At 42.1% G+C, this 23,120-nt stretch overlaps 2 protein-coding genes across 7 annotated transcripts in view; one reads left to right on the forward strand and one right to left on the reverse strand.

The window, feature by feature from the left end:
• The window catches only part of LOC114872352 (myb protein), a 30,958-nt gene extending 13,292 nt beyond the window's left edge, over window positions 1-17,666 (forward strand). For 4 of the 5 annotated variants that reach the window (XM_029179455.2, XM_029179454.2, XM_029179453.2 and 1 more), the window contains 9 exons: window positions 8,825-8,990; window positions 9,945-10,109; window positions 11,250-11,571; window positions 11,746-12,061; window positions 12,140-12,552; window positions 12,637-12,953; window positions 13,037-13,126; window positions 15,296-15,421; window positions 15,907-17,666. In XM_029179455.2, coding sequence (XP_029035288.2) covers window positions 8,825-8,990; window positions 9,945-10,109; window positions 11,250-11,571; window positions 11,746-12,061; window positions 12,140-12,552; window positions 12,637-12,953; window positions 13,037-13,126; window positions 15,296-15,421; window positions 15,907-16,041 — 2,050 coding nt within the window. In that variant the 3' untranslated portion in view covers window positions 16,042-17,666. The remainder of the gene's footprint in view (window positions 1-8,824; window positions 8,991-9,944; window positions 10,110-11,249; window positions 11,572-11,745; window positions 12,062-12,139; window positions 12,553-12,636; window positions 12,954-13,036; window positions 13,127-15,295; window positions 15,422-15,906) is intronic. The other variant, XM_029179458.2, reaches the window with a different exon arrangement.
• On the reverse strand, window positions 16,761-22,925 carry LOC114872358 (RING finger and CHY zinc finger domain-containing protein 1). Of its 2 annotated transcripts, none has more exons than XM_029179468.2 (5): window positions 22,280-22,925; window positions 19,994-20,311; window positions 19,624-19,902; window positions 19,449-19,539; window positions 16,761-19,353 (listed from the first exon to the last, which is right to left on the reverse strand). In XM_029179468.2, the coding sequence occupies exons 1-5, from the start codon at window positions 22,403-22,405 to the stop codon at window positions 19,334-19,336; spliced, it is 834 nt and encodes a 277-aa protein (XP_029035301.1). In that variant the 5' UTR covers window positions 22,406-22,925; the 3' UTR covers window positions 16,761-19,333. The 2 variants fall into 2 exon arrangements, with proteins under 2 accessions (XP_029035301.1, XP_029035300.1); XM_029179467.2 differs by having other exon boundaries at window positions 16,761-19,356.
• Window positions 22,926-23,120: the final 195 nt, after the last annotated feature.

The raw sequence follows: 23,120 nt of genomic DNA on the forward strand, positions 1-23,120 counted from the left end.
CTATATTAAGAGAAAAGGCAATGTACGGAAAAGAGATTTCACCCCCTTGCGTACCTAAAGCCCTACATTCAAAAGTAACCATTACTCAAAGATTTCAATGAAATCATAATTTATTCCATCTGTCATTCTTCAGACCAGAGCATCGCCTTAACCATAGGACAGTGGCCTAGAAGCTCTGATGTAAGGGTAGATAAGATCAGGATCGGTGTCTCTAATCAGCCGGTGTTAGCAAGGTGCGCGGTACGGACACGATTTTCAAATGCAGCCTCGATTCCCACGGTGGAATTAAAGATTCACGAGGAGAAAATACCCATCGCACTTGTCATGGGAACGAGCACCGGGTGGCTCCTCGCTCGATTTACAATTGGTCGTCGGTCGTGCGCTCACCGCGGTGTAGTAAAGGCGTGGTACGACGCGCGCACCTCGAGAGTGACGAGGGGGATGAAGCTCGCTACCCTACGGGCTTCCCCCTCGTCTTTTTCTCTCCTTTTTTTTTTACGCCGCGACACCCGGAGGGGCACGGGAATTTCCCTTGCTTACCTTGCACTCCGGCACATGGCTGTAAGTATGGCGAGGAAGTCGAGTGACATATGTGCACGTCGAGGCTGTTCAGTCGGTCAAATGAATCCTGGACAGGATATTATAAACAGACAATCGTGCCATTAACGTTTCACTGGCTCGAAATAGATCCTTTCTTTCAATTTACTGTGCGTGCAATTCCTAGGTTTGGGAATATTGATTTTCAAAAGGGTTCGATGATTTTCGGTCAGCCTTAAGTCTCTATGTGAAAGGGGTTTTAGGTTAAGCATTAACCTCCAAATTTCATCGTTCCAAGAAATTATCCGAAAATCAGGTAACGCTAAAAAGTTTCTATCGGCGATTTTGCATGGCAGAATTTAGCGATGCGGCTCGACTTGGAACACGTGCATTCTCGTATACACGTGCATCCACATGCATGCGTCATAGGAGCGGGTGCGCATGCCCAGGGAACGTTCTATTGGGGGGAAGTTTGGCAGTGCGAGGGCATCGAGGCAGGTGGTAGCCAGATGTCTCTCGTAAGGACTTCTACCCTGATGTCGTTGCCTGCTCGTGTTCCCTCTCGTACGTGTGCGATCTCATACACGAATAGTATGCAAGTACGAGTATAGGTATATACATATCCGTGCATCCTATGCCTAGCACAGAGCGTGTTCGAACCGGCATACGAATTCATCTTCCGATATATCTGGCTCTCTTTCACAGCATGCGTGTCGACTCGTTTCGTTTCGATTCATCTGTGCGGCTCGATACCGAGGCAAAGTTGGACAACGATGGCTGTCCAGTCGGGACGAACATTTTATCTCTTCACGCTGGAATTTTTATGATGCAATTAGAAATCTCGAGGAGATGGTAGATGGTCCCTCCTCCCTTGAACGCAAGCTGACGACCCAACTATAATTAATCCTCGTACGTTCGAAACGCCATTAGCAAGTAGTAGAAACGACCGAGGCTCCGACGCCATAGCGGCGCTAGTAGAACAGGCATAGGTGTGCCGATACCATTCCACGGCACCGGGTTACTTTCTAATTTCGCATCCGTCATTATAATTTTACCTTTCGCTTGGAATACCTTAATTTCAGAGTTCTTCTTTTTTTCACGCCTGTTTTGCCAACCGACCGGTCCGCGAAGAAAGATTCCAAAACGCGTCGACCTTGATCTTGACTCGTCGCGTATGTACATTCCGCCTGCTCCATTCAATCTTTCTTTTTCATCTGGTCGCGTTGTCGAGCTCGGCAAGGATACCTCAATGTCATTCATGAATCAGCCGGCCACGAGATCGCTAGACCCGTCGAGTAAACTCTTGCACGGTTCATTGAGTAACGGTGGCGCCTGATTACCTTGCTCTTCTCTCACTCTCTCGTAGACGTAAGAGCATTAACCGTAATTTGCGGTGTCCTGTTTTTGCCGGTCTCAGATCTTCCGTAGATCGTACGATGCAAATTTGCAAATGTGCCCTCAGCGGACTTGTTACAAGAAAGAAGGTAGGGATATGTAGGGCAAAGAACGGTGTAAGACGGAGTGCATCGAGAAGAGGCAATTTGTCACGGTCACCTGTCTTAGCCGATGATAGAGCATCGCCGCCGCTCCTAGGATATCCCGTAAAGCGGGCGCACCGGTCCGTTTGGAAATTCCGCATATCTTACCAGGGCGTTCCCTTTCATCGGTAGTTGGTCCGGCGCGGCGCGGCACGAGCAGCTTTTAAAGGCAGAAATTGAGGAACGCCGCGAGTGTGCGTCAGTGCTTTGCTCCTCGTGGTCGGCCGTGTGCCGAGGAGGGGGTGTGTCGTGGGGGTAGCAGCTGACGCTGAGCAGGCAGGGACGAATGGATCCTCTACACCTGGTCTCTCCTAACTTTGGAAAATCGACGACAGAATCAATTGTGTCGGCTTCGAGCACGCGACCGCACGATCGGACGATAACGGTCGCGCATCGACCCTGCAGTCTTGACCCGTTACTCAAGTTACGAACATTGACTCTGCCCTGTCAGAGATAAACAGACCTTTGAATCTGGCCGTTTGAGGAATAACTTCCGGTGCAGCGAGACGGCCGACACGAATGTTTAACCTTTATGCAAAAGGGCAGAGATAATCGACATTACGATCAGTCGGCCCATTGCGACAACCCATTATTTTCATCAATTTTATGATAATTCGAAAACTTCGGGACTCCCGAATGCTGTAAGCGTTGCTATGACCTAGTGACGGTACGACCGATTGTACAGTTCCATTGCGCCCGAGTTTACAGTCGGGGAATGATAGGGAGGTTAGGCGCTCATCACTAGCTTGAGGAAACTTTGTCTTTCTCTACAACTTCCCCTCGGCTAATTACCCAACATCCAATACCCTAAGAAGATTCTTATTCGGTAAAGAATTTCTTAATTGATGAAGTCTCATTATTGAACGAGTCTTGGTTCGTCGACTCCACGAGATCGTTAAGAGTCCTCCGTTATCGCTGGACCTGGCTGCACCCTACGAAATGCCCCTCCGAGAACGTTAAGTATAGAGCCGGGTTTCTTTATTCCATCGAGCATCGATACGTTTCTGGATCGCAGCAGAGGTCGTCCGATACGATCTCGAAAGGACACCGTGAAGCAAAAAGGCGCTATGGTTGCCCGTCTGGTTCTCCCGGCAGACCATGAATACGGGGTCTCAGACAGACCGATGGACATTACCGGAGAAGGGACACATCGGCTGGTACGCGCAATGACCTTATTGTTGCGTGACGACCGACAGACGTACGGAAGGAAGGAAGGAAGGAAGGAAAAAGAAAGAAGAAAAAAAGGAAGACTGTTAGCCGAAGGGCCGAATGCTTGCAAAAGGGGGACGAATGCGCGGCAGACGAGAACCAAGGAAGTGGCCGAAAAGAGGGGAAAGTTCGGAACTTTGGCAGATGTCCATACGAGCGCGGCATGCGTGGCCGCGATGGGTTCCTTTTTCCTCTCCCTTTCTCACGAGACGCTCGATTTTCATCGTGAAACTGGTAAACTAACAGGGGAATCAACGGTGTATAATCGTGTATCGATGAAAATCGCTCGATGAATAGGTTCGTTAACCCTCTTACCTTCGTGGGAAGGGAAGGGACACTATTTGTTATCCGGAATTACCAAGGTTTCCCTGCTCGTCTTTGGTAACACGGTTTCCTCCTTGTTTACCTTACGTTGATATCTTTTGGTGAGAAAATACTGTTTCCGACTTTTTAACATGCTGATAAACTTGGCTGATTTGAACCTAACCTTAACTCAGGTCACGTGGTGCTTATGCATTATATACCAATGACAGCTCTTCAGAGCCCATAAGATGGCGGGAACTTAAAAGTTTCACCTCACGTGCTTTATAAATGTGTCAAGATGATCGCGTGTCACGTGGCAATTAATAATCTTGATTGAAGTAATTGTTGATGATGTTGTACAACAGTCAAAGTCATACACGGTCTGACAGTCCTAGACAAAGGTGGCAGCTGTTGCAGAGCACCTGCTTGTGTCACCACCTTTCAAGTAACAGCCTAAGTGCAAGGACTTATTCATTCATATCGTTCCACGAGGAACACCGCTTTCTTGTGGACGTGGAGGTTCACAGGCAGCCGATTGGAAATTTTAACCGGACGTCCTCGACCTCCGACAGTAATTTTGCATGCGGATTCGAAGGAGGAAGGGAGCTTAGCAACCGATAGCTTCAATTTCTGCTAGGCTAATTTGGAAAGGAATAGGGGGAGAAACAGGAAGCTTGGACTTTGATGTTTCCAACTTACTCGAATCTCCATATTATTGAAATTTAAATATTTCTTCATTTATAATATAAAAAAGAAAGTGTACATACCAGCAATTATGTTAATAACCTCAAATTTTCTTTTCTTTCTAAGAGTTAATTCCACGTTCCTGCTCATTTTTCTTTATTTTCTTGTTCCGTCATTTGGACAGCCTGTGTGTCTTGACCGTTAAGTCAGGAAATTTCAATTACCCTTTTGACCAACAGGAAGTGAGAAGCACCGAGGTAAGAGGATAGAAAGATATAAAATCCAACGAGATCCGATAGGATGTTAATATCCACCCTTCCTTTTCCTGTGTCAACCTTGTTCCTCCCCTCTTTCTCTCTTGTTTCAACTTACATTCTGCCCTCTCGCGTGTTCCTTTCGAATTTCCTTCCATCTTTTACCGCGTTCGTCCCCTCTGTTTCCTCTCGCCCTGTCGCTGGTGTTGCCGTTCTAAATTGATTAACAAGTGTCGCAGTCGAGTCGTTTCGTTTGTCCCTCGTTTTCTTTCACCGCGACTGTGTCACGTGTTCGCCACAATCGTCACGATTTTATCAACCATTCTGTATACTTGTCCACGTGCCTTTCTTCGCTTTTATCATTTCCGTATCTTGTTGCCCCTTGTATTGTTCCATGCTACTTCCGTTTCCTTTCTTCACGCTTTTTTCCTCGATTTTAAGAGGTTCAGTTCAAACACCGAAGGTGGCTAAGTTTGTATTTCGAAATTAGATGCTACTGCTCGGTTCCTTACGCTGTTTGATCAACCATTTATAATCTTAAAATCACTCGATCGTATCTACGGATGAACGATCTCGTCTGCTATCACTTTTTCGCAATCACCATCAATAAAAACGTTAGATGTCACGTCGCGGTAAATATTCATGAACCCGTAGAGCGGAAACTATAATTTATTCGAGATGCCTCGGGGTGTGGTGAAGCTAGTCGCGAAGAGATCGCCACCCCACCTCTCAGGGTTAACAAACATTACAGAGACTGATCTTTCCTATCTACACGACTCGACTATCTCCCGGCATGTATGATTTCTTTTTTTTTTTCACTTCTTTCTCTGTATATGTATGTGCATATTTTTCGCGATTCGTGAGAATTCGAAGAAGCCCCTCTGCGCGTTCAGACACGTGTCTCGGGATTTAAACTCAAGGATGCCGCGACCGTTAGAACTTCCACGAAGGCGAAAGCCTTTACGTAACACAGAAAGGAGAAAAAGAAACGCTCACCGATCGTGCTGTTCAAACGCTTATTTGCGATTCCCAGACCTATTTCTATCCCGCCTTTTCGCACCATTACGTGTGAATAGAAAAGGAATTCTTCGTGAAAGTTGAATGAAGAAACATGTAAGAAAATTTACTATACCTTTACGTTCGCTACTTTTCTTCTTTCCTCGCTAAATCATCAGTCGTTATAGAATCAATTACTCCGGTTAGGTTATGTCGGTACACGCGTGACGAAGATCAAGTGCGCGTGATTCGCGCCATATCTTTGTTTTCACTTTCAAATTTGAATGGAACAGCGGAATAGCGGAGGGTCGTTGAATTCCGAGCACGTTCCACCTTCACTTCGGACTTTGGATCGGTCATAACGATCGGAAAGTGAAAAGGGAAATGGACGAAAATATCGTCAACGCATTCCATAGATTTGTAGCAAGAATTTTATTGAAAACAGGAAATAATTATTTGTACATTTATTTCATTGTAATAGTATAATATAACAAGTTTTAGCATTTAGATAGTCTTTTAACGAGTTACTATCTCCGAAGAATTTTAACACCTTTATGGGTTCTGTCAATTTACGGATTTCACTGTGGTTGCTAAGTAACCACTGCTTCCTCTTGTAGGAGAGATGGCATCCTTGAGAACTAAACACCTTGTCTCGTGTCGATGAACTTTCCTACTCGTTGCATTTGCTTTCGCGAATGAAATTTTAATAGCATCGATGGTTAATCGATCCGCAATTTTGTGTAAGAAGTAATCAAAGCAAATTGGCAATCGGTACATTCTTCAGATCTTCCTCGTCTCGTAGGTTAGGTCGTTCGCCTGTAAGTATTATTAGGTTAGGTTCTAGATGCACAAATGATCTATAACGATGCCGTGCCTACAGTAAACGTGACATCCTCGAGTGGATTGTCTCACGTGCAATTTTATTGAACTGTCAGCAGAGGTATTTTTCCGCAATAGCTTCACGAATTCGGCGACGTTCGATTCCTTTTTTTCCTGTTCACGCGATCTGTGTACAGGAAGGAGACATACCAACTGAACGGCACACCCTTTTTCAGTTCCTGGCATTCCCTTCGAACCACAAGAGGCTTCATAACGTATTCCCAAGTTGTCCACAGTGAGGAACGTAAACATACGTGCACCTGCGGAAAGCGAATGTGCCTCGCGAGACGAAGATTGCATTGCTAGGCTCTCCGCCAATTAGAAGCTCAATTACAGGGTGTATATCAGTTTGCGTTTTATACGAGTTTCACTTCGACGTTAAACAGCTGCAGAGAGATGGATACGCGCGTTTCCTGCAGCGTGCTTATGCCTGCCACGTGCGTGCCGCCAAATGAGACTAAACGAGGACTTTTATGATTATTGATCCGTGAACACGATTGAGATAAGGAAATCGAGGAATCGAGGTACTTTTTTAGTTTCGTAATGGAAAGAGAGAAAACAGGATGGTTCTCTTGATTAACACGTTCGAGACCCCTTGGACAGATCTGCTCACGTGAAGTGACGGGACGGAATGATTCTGCATCCATAGTGAAAGGGTTAAGGCACGTAATTGCATTTATTTTCTTTTAATTGGCGATAATGAGAGAAATAATCGGTAACTCTTCCATGCGAGTTGAGAACAGGATTTGTACGCCGGAAGTGACCAGTTTACCCTTGAATCCATAATTAAACGCTTTTAATTTACTCATTAACCGCTTGGTCGCTTAATTTCGACGTCTTCCAGGTGGATTAAAAAGCAATGTTACGACGAAAATACGTATCTCGAACCGGGGGCGGAAAAATAATGGTAACGATAAGGTTCACCAGCCATCTGCGTTTCGCATATGTTTACTATACGTCGCGTACATGTATACTCGGCATATACCCTATCGTTCCATAACCTCCCATTGTACTTTATTACGGGACACACCATAGGGTCACCTTTTTCTCTCTCTTTCTCTCTGTACACGCAGCTGTTTGAAAGCGAAAGAGAAAGATAGAGAAGAAATTCGAGGATGAAAAAAGCTCTTAGAAACACGAAAAGGGAATCATCAAATTGGCTTAGGTGATTCCGAAGTCGTGCTACGTTTTCAAAGATAAAAGTTACGTTCTACATCCTCTTCGAGTACACAAAGACCCGGTGTTATCGATTAAAATTGGTAAATTTTAAAGAAAAGTAAAGAACGAAATACCAAGCATTCCTTTTCCATGAAATAAATCAACATTACACGGCTACTAAATAAAGTGTCCTTCTTTTTTTATTGGATACAGAAGAGAACATTCGAGGAAGTAGAACAGGGAACGTTTCATCAACAGTGACGAAACGTTGGTTCAATTTGAACAAAGTATCTCGGAACAGCGTTCAACTGTTCAAATAGTGAAACTGTGTACATCGACTCGGTCCAACGATACGGTAGCGCATGTAGCGAGCTCTGGCGGAACAAAAGGGTTAAATGAGCGCCGTTTGACAGAGGCTCGCACGATATGGCCGCGTACACCGGAAACGCGGTCGTAGGCTAGTTGAAACAGTAAACATAACAAGCCAGGGGACCGTTGCGTTTCCACTCCTATGCGTGGTAAGCACGTACTTACTTGCATACCACGTCTCCAGTTGACTGGCTATCGCGGCAAATTACATCATCTCGCAAACATAGACTGCACAGTGGTTGGATCGTGAAACTGAGAGCGTTATTTAATTGCGCCTCGCGATTAACGATTATGTAACACGAGCTTCCTATCGTTCCGAAACTTTCTTCGTTTTCATTTGGAAAAGAAATATTTTTTTAAAAATCTGGGTTAGATTTCGTGCAAGAGAAAGAAAGAAAGAAATTGTTGGAGGGGGTGAGGAACGAATAACGATCATTCGCGGAGGAAGTGGACAGGAAATCCTTGAAAACGAAGAAGGAAGAAACCACTTTTAACCGCAAAAACTGACACTCGCCAGACTGTGTGGTCAAGATTACCTCTTGGACGGTGGTTTCGGGCAAGGGTGAGGAACAAAGGGGTGGCGAAGAGTAGGTTGATAGTTCTTCGACAAAGAAGAGGAAGAAACGCGTAGAACGGACGGTGGTCAGCCATCCGTGATTTCCTTCGCCTTTGCGCAAAAAAAAAAGAAATGCTATATCCGTTACAGGTTCGCACGTTCCATCTTCTTGCAAGTTTCGATTAGAAATTTGAAAATTCAGACACTCGAGAATTTCAATATTTTCGCAAATTTTCTTACAAGTTATATACGCTCGTCTCTCGATTCGAACGAATGCAAATTCTCTGTTTTACGATTTCCAGCGAACCACTGAAGGACAACGTTCTCTTTGTCTTTTTTAGATCGCGGTCTGGGTACGATTCTAGTAGCGGCGGAGAGTCTGACAACGAGTATAGTGCCAGCGTCTGTCGTGGGACCGGTAATCAGTCTCAGAATGCAACCGCGTCGAACGCGAACAGTCATGGGCAGGGAAAGCACATAAACAAAGGAAGGTGGACCAAAGAGGAGGTAATAAAACAATGAAGGTTGATTATTTCCTTGCACCAACAAAAAGTTTGGAATTATTTCCATGAGAATGTCCTGATTAATTTTGAGTATACTGAAATATTTTTTAGGTAATTACCATGTATAATATAATATAATATAAATTTTCAATTTTATATTCCAAGTTTATCGGCCAAATGTTACGGTCACTCTGATAAGAAGCACGCACCCCATCCTTCATCCCTTATTCTCGTCCAGCTGAACGTTTCACAGAATGCACACGTGATCGCGTCATCATACCGTGACTTCGATCGGATGTAACTGGAGGGGAAGAGATGAGGAGGATACAATGAGCATGCGACTCAAAAAAAAAAAAGGTCCACCCTTCGTACCTTCCACAACGAGTTACGTCCGCGGGCAGATGCCCTCGACCACCCCATAGTCATATGCGGCTCTAGAGTATAGGGTGCGCCGTATGCTTTCCCGTGGGAAACATCACACAGCCCTATCGATCCCTTGCATTTGTTACCGTCTCCTTTCTCTCCCTTTCACTCGGATGTAATTGCCAAATGAGAGAAAAAAAAAAATGTATACTTCGAACATTCGTGAAATATTACACCCCTTTTTCAATTCCATCTGAATGCACATTCAATGTAGAAATTTGGAATTAAATTCAAAAGATCGAATCATAATTTTTGATACAGGAACGTGACAATATTATACCCTATTCTTCCATTTTGTTTCAAAATTAACCTCAAAAATGGTGTCTAAAGCGTCAACCGGAAATGCCCTTTCCGACCAAATTGGTAACCTAAATTTTCAGTAATCGATCACTGTGTTCGTCCTCCAGTGGTCTCCTTACGAACGCACCTGCCATCGAACGGGGTCACGCTTCTCAGAGTGTGTCGATGCATCGCGTGTTGGTCCTTCGAGGGAGCAAGTCCCAGGAGTAACCTTTTGGTGGGAATTTGATTTCAGGACGCCCTGTTGAAGCAGCTAGTGAGCAACGCGGAACAACGGGGCACAGGGCTTCGATGGGACGCCATAGCTGGCCACTTCCCAGACCGAAGCGATGTGCAATGCCAGCAGAGATGGGCAAAGGTCGTGAATCCGGAGCTGGTCAAGGGACCTTGGACGAAAGAGGTATTCCTCCGAAAAATTATTTTATAAATTTTCAAGCAAATCAAATTATGGAAGTTTCGAAAGTCCTTGAAAATATTGGTAATTCTCGAAAAATAAAATTCCCGTTGAAATGAAACTCCTTCCATGTTCCTCGGTGAAACTCGTTTTGGCAAGAAGCTGAACCGCGTCCAGTCTGTCAGTGAAATTCCCCAAAGACCCGTTGCGCCTCGTTTCCCCGAAGTTCCGGCACGTTGAAAAAGCAGATTACTCGGATGAGATCGCGGGAGAAGGTTTGCTACCTTTTGGCGAAAGCTCTTTCTTTCTCTTTCTCTGTCTGCCGCGGTGTTGGAAGGTTTCGAGTTCATAACGGCACGGCCCTGCCCGGTGTACCGCCTACACACGTAGCCAGGGCAGAAAACGAACGGCCCACGGCCGACTCGGTGGGGTATGCAATAAGAGAATAAAGGAGTCTCGAGAGCCGCGGAGATGCTGCGTCGTGGTCGTGCCAATGCACTTGGCAACAGCCAAGGGCAAGTAAAGTCTCTTGGTGCACCGAACGTGTACACGCGTTCGTGTGCACCTGATTCGTGGTATGAGAGCGCAAAGCCCGATTCTCTTCTTCCATTCGCCGCGACGCGACCATCATCTCCTTCGTGTCCTCCTCTCTTTCTATCCTCTCTTCTCGCGTTCTCCAACATCCTCGAGACACTGCCCCGGCTTCGAGAAATTACTCGGCAACCAACGCGTCGCTTTTGGCACATCTCAAACTTTAGCTTCCGCTCACCTCGTGGACCAAGGAACTTCTATCCATCGAATAATAACTGTGCTCCGACTTGTAAAATAACAGGAGGATAGTTGAAACAATGAATATTTTCGACAACCACCGGGTACTTTCCTGGTGGATTTTAGCCTGGACCTTCTACCTGCTTCACAGAGACTAGGTACCAAGACCCTTTCCATTGTTTCTTCCTTTTTCACAGTGGACGAGCTGGTCTGTGTCTGCCGAGGATACTTTTATGACCCTCTTCTGTTTTAAAACCGTGTTGAACTTAACTAATTCATAAGAAACTATGTATAAATCCCGAATTACCTTAGTTATAAGAGTAGCTGTATCCGTAAATACCTGCGGCCCTCCTGCTCACGATTGCCGATGTTTCGCAGGAGGACGAAAAAGTGGTAGAATTAGTGGAGCGATACGGGCCAAAGAAGTGGACGTTAATCGCGCGACATCTGAAGGGTCGCATCGGTAAGCAGTGTCGGGAACGATGGCACAATCACTTGAACCCAGGGATCAAGAAAACCGCGTGGACAGAGGCGGAGGATAGGATCATCGTGGAGGCTCATCGGAGGGTGGGGAACCAGTGGGCGAAAATAGCAAAATTATTGCCAGGCAGGACCGACAATGCCATTAAGAACCATTGGAACAGCACGATGAGGAGAAAGTACGAGACCGATGAGGGGAGGTCCACCACTGGTACCAGAGGTCTTTATCATTTTTTAAAAGAAACCCATTAACCCTGTGGTACTCGCTTTGATGACATCAATTTTAGATTTTAGTTTAGGGTGCCATAAGTGTCCTCGGATGCGATCACCACAGGGTTGAACGATTCGAGAAAATAATTAAAATCATTTGTAATGACACTGATACGTCCAACAGGGAGAGGTAGAAGGAAAGCCGTAGAGTCCTCCGTCACCTCGAAGGACACGCTGTGTGCAGAGGAGGACATCTCGGCTCGTCTGAAGGCAGCGTCCACCAGTAACAAAAACAGCTCTACGGTGACCAGTGTCCACACCATGGACATGGATCAGATAGACTGGGCCAGGGCTTGGGACAATCAGCAGAATGGTCAAACGTATCAGGGTCTCCTTGGTCTGAACGAACGTACACACGGCAACGAGTCCCGTATAGATTCTCCCTCGAAGAGAGGGGGCTCCGTTAGAATTAAGACTGAACCAATCTCAGCATTCACCAAGTAGGTCACTTGGGCGAAAGATTTAAAAAAAAATCTCAAGTCGAAGAACATCGCTAATCGATGCGTTTCTTTGTACAGGTACTTTGATATGCAAATGCAAGGTGAAGCGACCAGTTCGAAAAGCACGGAAATTAGGCTAATGCCTATGCCGGACCTGGAAGAGATTTCGAATAGCATGACGGAGAAAGAGAGGAGCAGTCCACCCCCTATTCTGCGTCGACGCAGAAATACTCAGACCCTTCAGCAGAGAACGGACACCCCCGACAGTGGAAGTCAGTCGGAGTATCTGATAATAAGTCAGCAACAAGAAGAGCAGCCTGCTGACAACACCCCGTCCACTCCTATTAAACAACTACCCTTCAGTCCGTCGCAGTTCTTGAATAGTCTGAGCCCCGAGACATCTTCCTGGCCACGGGCGAGCACCCCCAAGGGAAGCAGTCCTGGTCCACTAACTACACCGCAACCCTCTGGTCTTCGACGAAGTCAGAATGGTATAACTTCTATCATAAAGTTTCTCTTAACTTTATATTGGAAATAATTATCTTCCAGAGAATTGAAGATATTTAAATTTTCAGATGGCAACACGCCGAGGACACCAACGCCGTTCAAAAACGCCCTAGCGGAATTGGAACGGCGCAGCGGCGCGACTACTCAGTTACCTGCTACTCCAAGTCGTCTCGACGCTTTAACCGAGATCATCAAACAGGAAACCGACCGCGAAAGTCTAGCAGGGACTAGTACCATCCTTCAGGACTCTGGTTACGGCACGATACGACGACGGGGTAAGGAGAACAGCGCTCCTGGTGGAAAGAGGGCGCGCAAGGCTCTCTGTCAAGCCTGGGCGAACGCTTCTCAGGATAATTCCGAAATGAGTTTCGTTGTAGAAACACCCGTAAGTTCATGATCGAGTCTTCTTTCTCTTCGTAGAAACAACTTGGTTCGTTATACGTAATTTATTTCTTTATTTCTTTGCAGAGTAAAAGTTTGGACACATCGGTATTGTTTTCACCGGCATCCATGGCGTTGGAGGATAATTTCTTAACAGCAGGGACTAGTCCCGTGAAGGTAGAGAACAACCATGTCCATAATCATAATCAGATTCAATCTCAACCCGCCCTATCCTGGTTTTATTCCCGTACCAATCGCCTTTAGACACGCTAGCCGGCCTTTCTCTTTTTTTTTTTTTTTAACTTTCTTTCGTTTAACATTGTTTCTTTTTTACCCTTCCTGTGTTTAGTAATTTAATCATGTTGCCTGCCTCGTAACAACGTTACACGCCTCGTCGCTTCTGTTTCTATTTTTCTTTCTTTTAATTAATTTATGACTAAATGTTAAACACCATCGGTGATTTAATTATCACCGATTCTCTATCGTCGCCTGGTATCGTTCAATCCAAAGATTATTAGCGTCCCCCCTTCTTCCCCCTTTTCCCTTAAATTCTAAGTGTATGAAATAACATAACTAACATTAACGACGTAAATATCGTTTTTGAATCTATTTATACAATTAACTTATTTTAACGACGCGTATGCTTTTCCTGTTAAATTATTTATGTATGTAATACGTTAATGCTTGAAGCTGTTAAGTGTAACTTATAATTCTGGAGAGAAATTCTGGAACGTTCCGCGTTGTTTAATTATTATTAGTCGCAGAGGTTAGTGGACTCGTTAAAGAAACCTATAAGATGTACTTAACTTATTATTTTGCGTGTATTATGTTTTTTTTTTTTTTATATATATATATTTTGATCGAATTTTGTCGTACTTCTATATACATTCGAAAGATTCGTACTGTTCGTTTCGAACGAAAATTCACGATGTTGTTCTAATGTTGTGCATACACAGTCGATTTTGTTTCGTTTTTGTTTGCTTCGTTCTTTAACTTCAGCATTCGATTGATTTTCGGTGAGAATTAAATCATGTAAGTACTAGACTCGTCCTCATTTCTCTTATTTTTTGTTGATGTTTTATTTTTATTTCTCTCTCTCTCGTGTAAATTATTCGTGTACATTGGTAATCAATTCAGGGACGAAGTGAACTGGAAGCATTCGTTTCTTTTTTTGTGAAACTTATTTGTTACTCTCAGAGATGGTAGTAAGTACAGTCTTGTGCAATTTAAGCTTTTCTGGATCTGGGGAGAGGTAACCTGCATTGCCCCTGAATGTACCTGAGTGTACATTCCGGTGCAAGGAAGGCTTCTTGAATTGTGAATATGGAAAGTCTAAACTGCACACGATCGTATAAGGTGCTTGAATATATTGTTGATACTTTCTAACCCCAGTGTCTATAATTTATTGTACAGGAATTGATCCTGTTAATCATGTACATATATAATGTAAAGAAGTTGAAAAGAAAACTTAAACCATAGATTATAAAAATTATACAGAAACCATTGATCGTACCAAATTGTTTACAGTCTCACTTTCGTCACCCTAGTATTTGTTCTTTTATTAATTCTAGTACCAAACGAAAGAAATGGATCACCGGTGATCCACGCGGTAATGGAACGTGGTAATTCTACGTTCCAAATATCCCTGTGACTTCTTCATCCTTCGAGTGGTTTCCAAATCATATCCCTCAATTATGTATATATATATACATAGAATTATACATAAAGATATAGCGTCTATTTATTATTATATTAATATATGTATACATATATATATTTTTTTTTTTTGACAATAACGTTGAGTTGCCGCATGTTTACAACTAACTCGAACGTAAAAAGCCCTTGTACAGGCCTGGCCTAGCGTACCAAAGTTATATCCTTCCCATTCCTACCCTCATCCTTCGAAGTCGACAACATCCAAAGACAATTGTGCGGCGGCTCCAGTGGTCGCGAGATGCTTCTTTAAAAAACCAATATGCAGAAATGTAGAAAAAGGCCTAGTCATTCCACGAGAAGTGGTAGTTCGCTAGCATGCGTGTAAAACGGTACCCCAGTGAGAAAAAGACAACGCGTGAGGTCGAGAGCTCGTAATTTCTTTATTCGAGTAAGCTCCCGTAACACCATTCACTTTCTTTCTCTAACTTAAACCTTCTCTCTGTCTCCGTCTCTTCTATGCTCCCCTTTCGAATCTGTTTCGAATCTGTTCGAAAAGAGCGATGAAAATTTCGTATGCCTATTTTTTTTTAGACGCTTGTTTTTCCATAAGAACATTTATCTTGAATAGGCATTTTTCTAAATACGATTCTCTTAATCGCCGGCTGTAGCTAGTGTGTCTATCCTTTCCAGACCTCCCACGACTTTGCGTCCGTACAACGGAAGCCTAACGCCAAGAGAGCGATCACGTTCGACGCGTTCGACAGTCCCTGTTGTATCCTCAGCCCTTTGCCGCTCAGGCCAGTTAAACGTGCCAAGGTGAGTTTTTTTTTTTTTTTTTAATTTTTTTTCGATCGATAATTTAATTTCAATTTCGATCGATAATGCTTTCGTCATTTGTCTTTGGTCTTAGGAAAATTCTAAGGGAACTTAAAGTGAATCTAGGGGAACTTAAAGTGAATCTAGGGGAATTGACATAGAGTCGCAAAGAATTTATTATACCAGGTTCGAACGATACCAGTGCAAAATTATAATGATAAGTTGCTCGTCTGCATTATACCTTAGAGATTCGATATTCCCGTGTCGAATTTCCGTTCGCATCATTTTAGGGTGGTTCAGTTTACGGATGCTCGAAAGACATCTGTTGCTATGTGTATCGTGTTTCATAAATCGGTGTTAAATGGTGCTTGTAAAATGGGGTAACTAACTTCCTAACCCTTTCACTTCAATGTAGAAGCCAGAGAATCAGAAATCGTTGTATATAGGATAGATTTTCATGGTATAAGATTCATTTTTATTTACAGCTTCATTTAGAGGCGCAATGGACGACAGTAGCTTGCGGACGCACACGTGACCAACTGGAAATGACGCAGGCCGCCCGGCGATTTCTCAGTAGCCATGGATACCTACCTTTGCGTCCTCGTTCTTTGAACTTTTGAGAAAGCCTTTTTCTTTTGCAACCGTAGGAGCCCGGTCGCACTTCGTGGTACAAAAAATGCGACACTGAACTAGTCGTGATTAAAGCTAATGCGGCACTTCCGTTTAAGGAACATGGCCTTTTTTCTATCAGACAAAGGAAAGAAAAAAAAAAAGATAAATCTATTAGAAAATTTTTTACAAGTCGTGCATGAGAGGCACACGTTATACATTGGAACATCTTTGCGAATGATGAACTGTGAATAGTATGTAGATGTACCGATGCATAACGCGTACCAGCAGTCGAATCTCTCTTTAAAAATAAAGGAAGAACCACGGTGCAACCGAAATTGCATCTTTTAAAAGGAGAGGGAACGTCAGGCTTTATCAACTTTTCTTAGTAAAGACCAGAGAAATGACAGCAAAGCAAAAGACACTTCTGCCTTTTTCCTGGATGATAGGAAGTTGCTACACAAAGTGAGATATGCATTTGAGAAAAAAAAAAAAGATAATTGTTGAAAAGCAGTCACTTTCATCGGTGGTAAATCTTGCATACTCCTGGTAAAATATAAAAATATTAATATCGATTATTTTTTTAGAGAGCAGGAGAAGGCAACGTTTACATGAAACAAATTCGCGTGTTGATCATGATGATATAATTTGTATTTTTGTATATCAGAATCACTTGTACAGTAGGGACCTCTTATCATCACTTTAGTAAGAACATTAAAAGAAAAGAATCTAAATAATAATAGCCGGTTTATTTGATACAATAGTATATATTATATAATATAAAACAAAAGCATTATTGCGGCCGTTATGTACAAAGAGCCTTTGTAACTGGTATTTAATTTACAACTGAATAATAAAGACGTGATGATAATCACACCAAAAAAGGTAACGTTGTGAACGTCCTTTCGAATTCTTGTATTATAATAATCCGTTTAAGAGAGTCACGTGCCTCCGAATGAAAATTTACCAGAGGCTTGTAATCGTGACTTAACGTAGTACGGTTCAATTTTTCCACATCTTTTATACTCGCGAGCCAATAATACTCAATGAAACGTGCTAATACATTAACACGGTAATGAACGATAGCTCAAAACATTCGTATCGTTACATTAGCATGTTACTTGGAATGCCATGGAATGGATAAAAGATACAAGTGCTATTAATGTTTATCACCAGCTAATACGCTTATTACTGAACAATGAAAAAAGCCCATCAAAATGTTTCATGATCGTTGAAGTATACTGAAAGCGCCTAATTTATTTTTTTTTTCAATTGAGCTTCAATATAATTTCATTATTTTATTTTTTTTATTTTTTGAAACGTCTCTTCTACGACTTTGTCGCACGAAGACAGACGTTCATCTTGTACTTGGATTCAAATGATAATTTTTTTTTTTGTCTAAAAAGTATACTCTACAAGATCATCTAGCAATACAAACTGGACACGAATGGGATATAATTATGAGCGAATTGGCGAGCGTCGTAACGTAACTCTAAGGCTCCTTCTATACACGCGTTTGTTACATATACATACTTAAATGTCATATGGAATGCAGGGTTCTTGATGAAACCTCATACAAAAGACAAATTAAAAGTTGCATTATAATATTAAATACGAAGTTACCAATTATACTGCATTCTCTATTGGTTTCACTTATTTTAAACATTAACCCATATTAGAGTATAATTTACTTTCTCTCTCTTAACCGCTTAATTATTCGATTAATTTTAAAGAAAAATACTGTTTTCAGCTTATTTCACTTATACTACATATTCCTCTGAATGTTTGAGCAGTTTCAAAATGAATGAAAATCAATACCTTTGATTTACTTTATACATATACGAATAACCAATGGTCCATGAGTCATAAAATGCGTTAGATTTGCTAAAAATATTAGAAGAAATTTGCTTCGAAAAAAAGGAATCGAGTTTCAACTTTGTTCAATGTATAAGTTTAGACTAAATGATTGCCTTGTTCGTTATAACAAATGAAGTCCAATTAACGGGTTAAAAGTATTGATTTCTTCCTCGCAAAATTTGGCGCGCATTTTGAAACACGTGCACGAAAAGAGACTTAAAAATATACGTAGAATATTACAAAGTACACAATAACGAATACGTTTCAATTCACAATAACACGGTGGTAATGCCCGATAAGATTCGATAGATGAATGTCGAAGCCTGATTGTATCTCTTCTTTATCTTCTATTTCATTTTAATGATACGAATTTTCTTCGTAAATGGTCACAAAAATCGTGTCAAGTATCAGCTTACGTCACCCAACTATCTGAGATTCCCCCGCGCACTTTTTTTTTTTTTTTAATGCAAAAAACGTTCACACCAAGAAGTGACTCGAGTGATCCTTGACTAGATGGCGATCTTTTCGAAAATTGCGCGTACAATTCGTAAACGAATAGAATGCGTCTTATTATTAATAATCTCATTGTTGTCTATATCTCTACGTATAGCTGCAATAATAATTATGATATTTGGGGGGGAAACTATGCGTAGTAAGATACTATAGAGGAACTCTTAGCTGTCGAGTACAATAGCTAATAAGAGGGATTCTTCTTTCATTTTCTTTTTCCTTTTTGACTAGCACTACCGGTACATATTGATCGATTAGCATTTACGAAAAGATTGCATCGAAAGAAAGTCACGCATCCTGAAATGTAAGGATCTATGTATACATATATAATTATATGTTATTATTTAAAACAGCGCGAGAAGAATTTTAGGAAATGGGTGACACTGCGCGCATTGCGCCACCAATCGGTAAAAAATATCGAAACAAAAATATCGATAACATTGCCTTACTGCGTTTACATCTCGAATTTACTAATATTGTGTTATGCAAAAATTTAACTTCATGATCAGAAGCATTTTATACTTCGCTCGTTAACGACGGGAAGTTCATTTTATATTAATGTTTGAAATTAAACGTTTCATCTATGCTGGCGTTGTAACGCGACTATTATTAATCTTAATTTTCGGTGTTTCACAATAATTGCATCGGTGAGGCGCTGATCAGAATCAGTCGCTACGTTCAGCCTCCTAACAAAAACAACGTCTATAAAAAGTCTGAAAACAATCAACAAAGACGTAAAAATTCACTAAAAACAATAAAGAGGTATAACGCCAAAAAGGCTTTTTTTCTACTGTCTTTTTTAAAAACGCTCGATAGCGACACTTTCTTGGGAATGATTGTGCATCATTTTTTTCCCTTTTGCTTTAATACTCGAGCTCTGCCGCTTTGTGATCTTATTATTATTCCTTCGCCGTCCGCATCGTTGACACCGGTTCTTTAGTCCAGCGTATCAGGATCTGCTAAACAATTTTTCGAGAGGACATTCGAAATTGTACAATAATTTCCAAAAAAAGGCAAGAACATATGTTAACGATTAAGAATTAATATTTACCTGGAGAGGGGGATCCTTTGACTCTACAAGTGTTGTAACTTCCACAATTCAAGCATTTCAAACCTACAACGTGGAATTTTACCGTTGATTCCTGAAACGTTTGAGAATAAATGAATCAATTTAAAATGATCGATGTTTGACGATTTAACAAAACGCCACGGGAACGAAATCTTACCTCGTGACAGTCTTTGCACAGAATATCAACCTTGTAGTCCCTGTACTCCTCTGGCATTGGCGTTGACGAAACCTCTATGTCCAAAAATCTCCACAAGTCAGTCATATCTAAAAGGGATACTTGGCAAATGGGACACGCGTAATGCCCTGAGTGTAACAATTCCTCGAAACATGTACGATGGAGCAAATGACCACAGTTTGGAATGTGACAAGGTATACGACTTGTGTGTATATCCTCCAGGCATACAGGACAATTTGCATGCGAGACGTTTTCGACGCACTGAAAGAAAATTGAAAGAAAACGTTATTCTATCTAGATTACAAACGTGTAACCAAACATTTTATTAGATATTTCGTAACGAGTTACTTACCGTGTGTCCATTTTGTAACTGGACAGGCAAACACATGTTGCACTTGGCACAGTGAAAAAATCGGTCGCGGCCACCGACTCTGCATATTCCACAGCCGTCACAATGATACTGATTCTTGTCTTCATCGTCGAATAGATTACATTCGAGGCACGTGTATTTACCAAATCGACAGTGACAGTTTTGGCAAGTGGCTTGCACCGGTTGACGGGTATCGCACAGCACGCATATCAGCTCCGTCACTTCCTTTCTGTTTACCGTGTGGGTTTCTTCTTTGTCGTGGCAAAATCGGCATGTGTATACCTTGTTGCAACACGGTGTCTGAAAAAAGAGACCAACGCAAATCTTAAAGATAGAATTGAAATTTTTCAAATTCGTCTTCGAACACCTCAGTAATATTCCTTCGACGATCCTTGTACACTTTAGGAAAGAAAAGGCCATAGATAATAATCCAATTAGCCCTCGTATGAATTCGTCCTTGATCCTTAACCCTTTCGATGCAGCCAAGCGTTTATAAGCCTTCGGCAAATCTGTTCGACTCGTGCAGTGAACGCATATTGGCATGCGGAGGACACAATAACGTGCCCACCATTCAAGATACTCAGCACGTAGCGTACATCTTACAGTATCGAAAAGATTAATGGTACGAATCAATTATAGAAAAATGTAGTTGCACTCGATATCTGGAAATTTTTCCATTACGATCCCTATCGATTCTTCCAAATTTTTCCGCGTCATAATAACCATTTAATTAACATTCGTAACAAATTCAATTTTACACGAGTAGTAGTCATAGTCTACGATATAAAATAAGATATGTAATCAATTGTAATCGGGATTATATTGGGTTTCTATTAGATAGCGCAACATAGCGTAACATTCGAGCCCTACATTCGAAGCCACGTGCTCCTACAGAATTCCAATGTCCGCCCAAGTCATTAACGTTAACTGGATTGCTCTTATTTTTTAAATTCAGAAAATAAACATGGAATCATTGAATGGGTAGCGATCTTTTCTATATATTAATTGATGGTAAATTATACCGAATTCCTAGTTTACCGACCGGGTAAAACTTGAAACGTTTGCGCATTGTATAATTTTGTCAAATTGTTGTTGAAATACCATTTGTTTCTCCAGATGCTACATGTGCAGGCTATCTGGTTTATTCATGGTGTTGTTCTTTTAGACAATATTTAAGGAACAAAGATTTCAGCGTCTTATCTTGATACATTCAAGTAAACAAGGTAAAACGCGCAAGCAGGAAATCGAACGATCGATGCATATTCCTTCCCGATGATGATCGAATATTCATCAGGCATGCGATCGATGGAAAAAAAAAGAAACCGGAATTGTGACTTTTTCTTTTTCTCGAATAACGTAGAAGTGGTGGTGGCTGAAACACGACATTTGACTTATCGCGGCAATTGGTAGCAACACTTTGAAAGAGGGCGTCTCGTTACACAACACACGGCTGAACTTCATCGATTTGTTTGCTGTGTCCACACACACGTACGCGAAACGTGCGTACATGTTTACATGCGGTAAGTAGAAAAGGCTCGTGTACGAACGATTTCGGCATCGGTTGTTAATTGTAAAACAGCTACGCGTGCCGTTTATTTTAGAAACGTTTATACTATCGATTGTCCCGCAAGTTCAAGGATAGTCAGCAAGCTATCGAACTTCCTTTTTCGTTATTTCCGGCTTAACCAACAAATTTCTTTCGAACATACATTTTCAATCGCTTATCGGTTTCAGATCATACTATAACACAATGTATATAAATAAATGTTAATTAGTAACCCTGTTAGTCGCAACGAAAGTGGTTTGATCAATTTCAAATACATGTATGTATATTCACCGAAGCAATGCAACGCGAATTAATATAATGAACTGTCAACTGATGACGTACGTTACAGCGATCTAGCAGCCAAATTAATCATTTATGCGAAGAACAATCATTAACGCTCGTTGCATTGTTATGAGAGTGGTTGAATCGAATTACATATTTCAATGAATATTTATGAAACGACTAGACGATATCTGGGGGAAAAATCGAGAGTTAACGAGATTAATCAATGTCACACTGTTCTTCTTGACAAGTTTGAAAAAAATGGTTGACGCGGATGAAGCCGTAAGAGAAGCGAGAAAGGATTAACGAAGAGCCGGAAAAAATGTTTGGTGATTTCGAAACGTATGAATTGATCACTAGATATCTGCGTGATCGAAGTCGAAAACAGAGGCGCTCTCGACGTGCACTTAGCCGATAGGAGTAGGAATAAAAAGGCTCACCACGAACTTCGACTTTCGCTTGTAATGCTCACAGCCGTAATCATCGTCAGCGGTTGCTTCTAGAGGTTCCTCCTTTGACGTCGACGCACGTTCAGCCACGGTGCGCGCTTCGTCGTTATTCTCCATATCTCGCGTTGATCCTAAGTTCCTGCCTCTTTCTCCTCCGCCGCCTCCTTCTTCTCATCGACTCGCACGTCCTTTCCAGATTTTCTTGCAGCGTGTCCGATTAACACCGCTGGCCCACAGTTTGTTTGTTTAATTAACACGCTTGCGGCGATTCAAAAACGGCGGAAAAAGAAGAGCATCGGTGTACGTCGAACGTTCGGATCACGCGCCGAATATGAGCAAGCCAGGTGTATCGTTTCCGTGATACGTCAACCCGAACTGACAGGAAACGTCTCCAATCTCGTGTGTCCGCTTGCGAGGATAAAATACAATCGAGCCATCGTCGGCAAAGCTGCGTACAACGCTACTCTCTCTAATTTGTGGACGTTCCGAAAAACGAATCTCACGATTCGTTCCAAGGTAATCACGGGATATTTCCTTATCCGTCTGATCTAAAAAAACAATTACGCACCGTTTTGGATGTACACGAAACGATATACTCTGATGAAACGACACTTTTTCGATGATTTTCAGAGAAAAGCTCTCAACAATCGCCACTTTTAACTACTTCACTTCGTTGTACTATCACCACGGTGTAATGATTACAATGGCAGACGATGTACGGAAAAAATAATGTAAAAGTACAGCCGGAAGTTGCGACGATGCGACGAACTATTGCGTCGAGCTACCACGTAAACCCCCGAGCACGCTCGGTGTCACTCTAGGGAAAATGGCG

The sequence above is a fragment of the Osmia bicornis genome, chromosome 5 (genome assembly GCF_907164935.1).
Source record: "Osmia bicornis bicornis chromosome 5, iOsmBic2.1, whole genome shotgun sequence".
NCBI classification, from domain to species: Eukaryota; Metazoa; Arthropoda; class Insecta; order Hymenoptera; family Megachilidae; genus Osmia; species Osmia bicornis.

Excerpts from the sequence above, each read along its gene's own strand:
- LOC114872358 (XM_029179467.2), bottom strand. The coding sequence starts at position 22,405 with ATGGAGAATAACGACGAAGCGCGCACCGTGGCTGAACGTGCGTCGACG. Across the intron at positions 19,540-19,623 it reads TGTGCAAAGACTGTCACGAG|GAATCAACGGTAAAATTCCA; the intron begins GTAAGATTTCGT and ends CAAACGTTTCAG. Across the intron at positions 19,357-19,448 it reads CAAAGGATCCCCCTCTCCAG|CAGATCCTGATACGCTGGAC; the intron begins GTAAATATTAAT and ends AAAATTGTTTAG.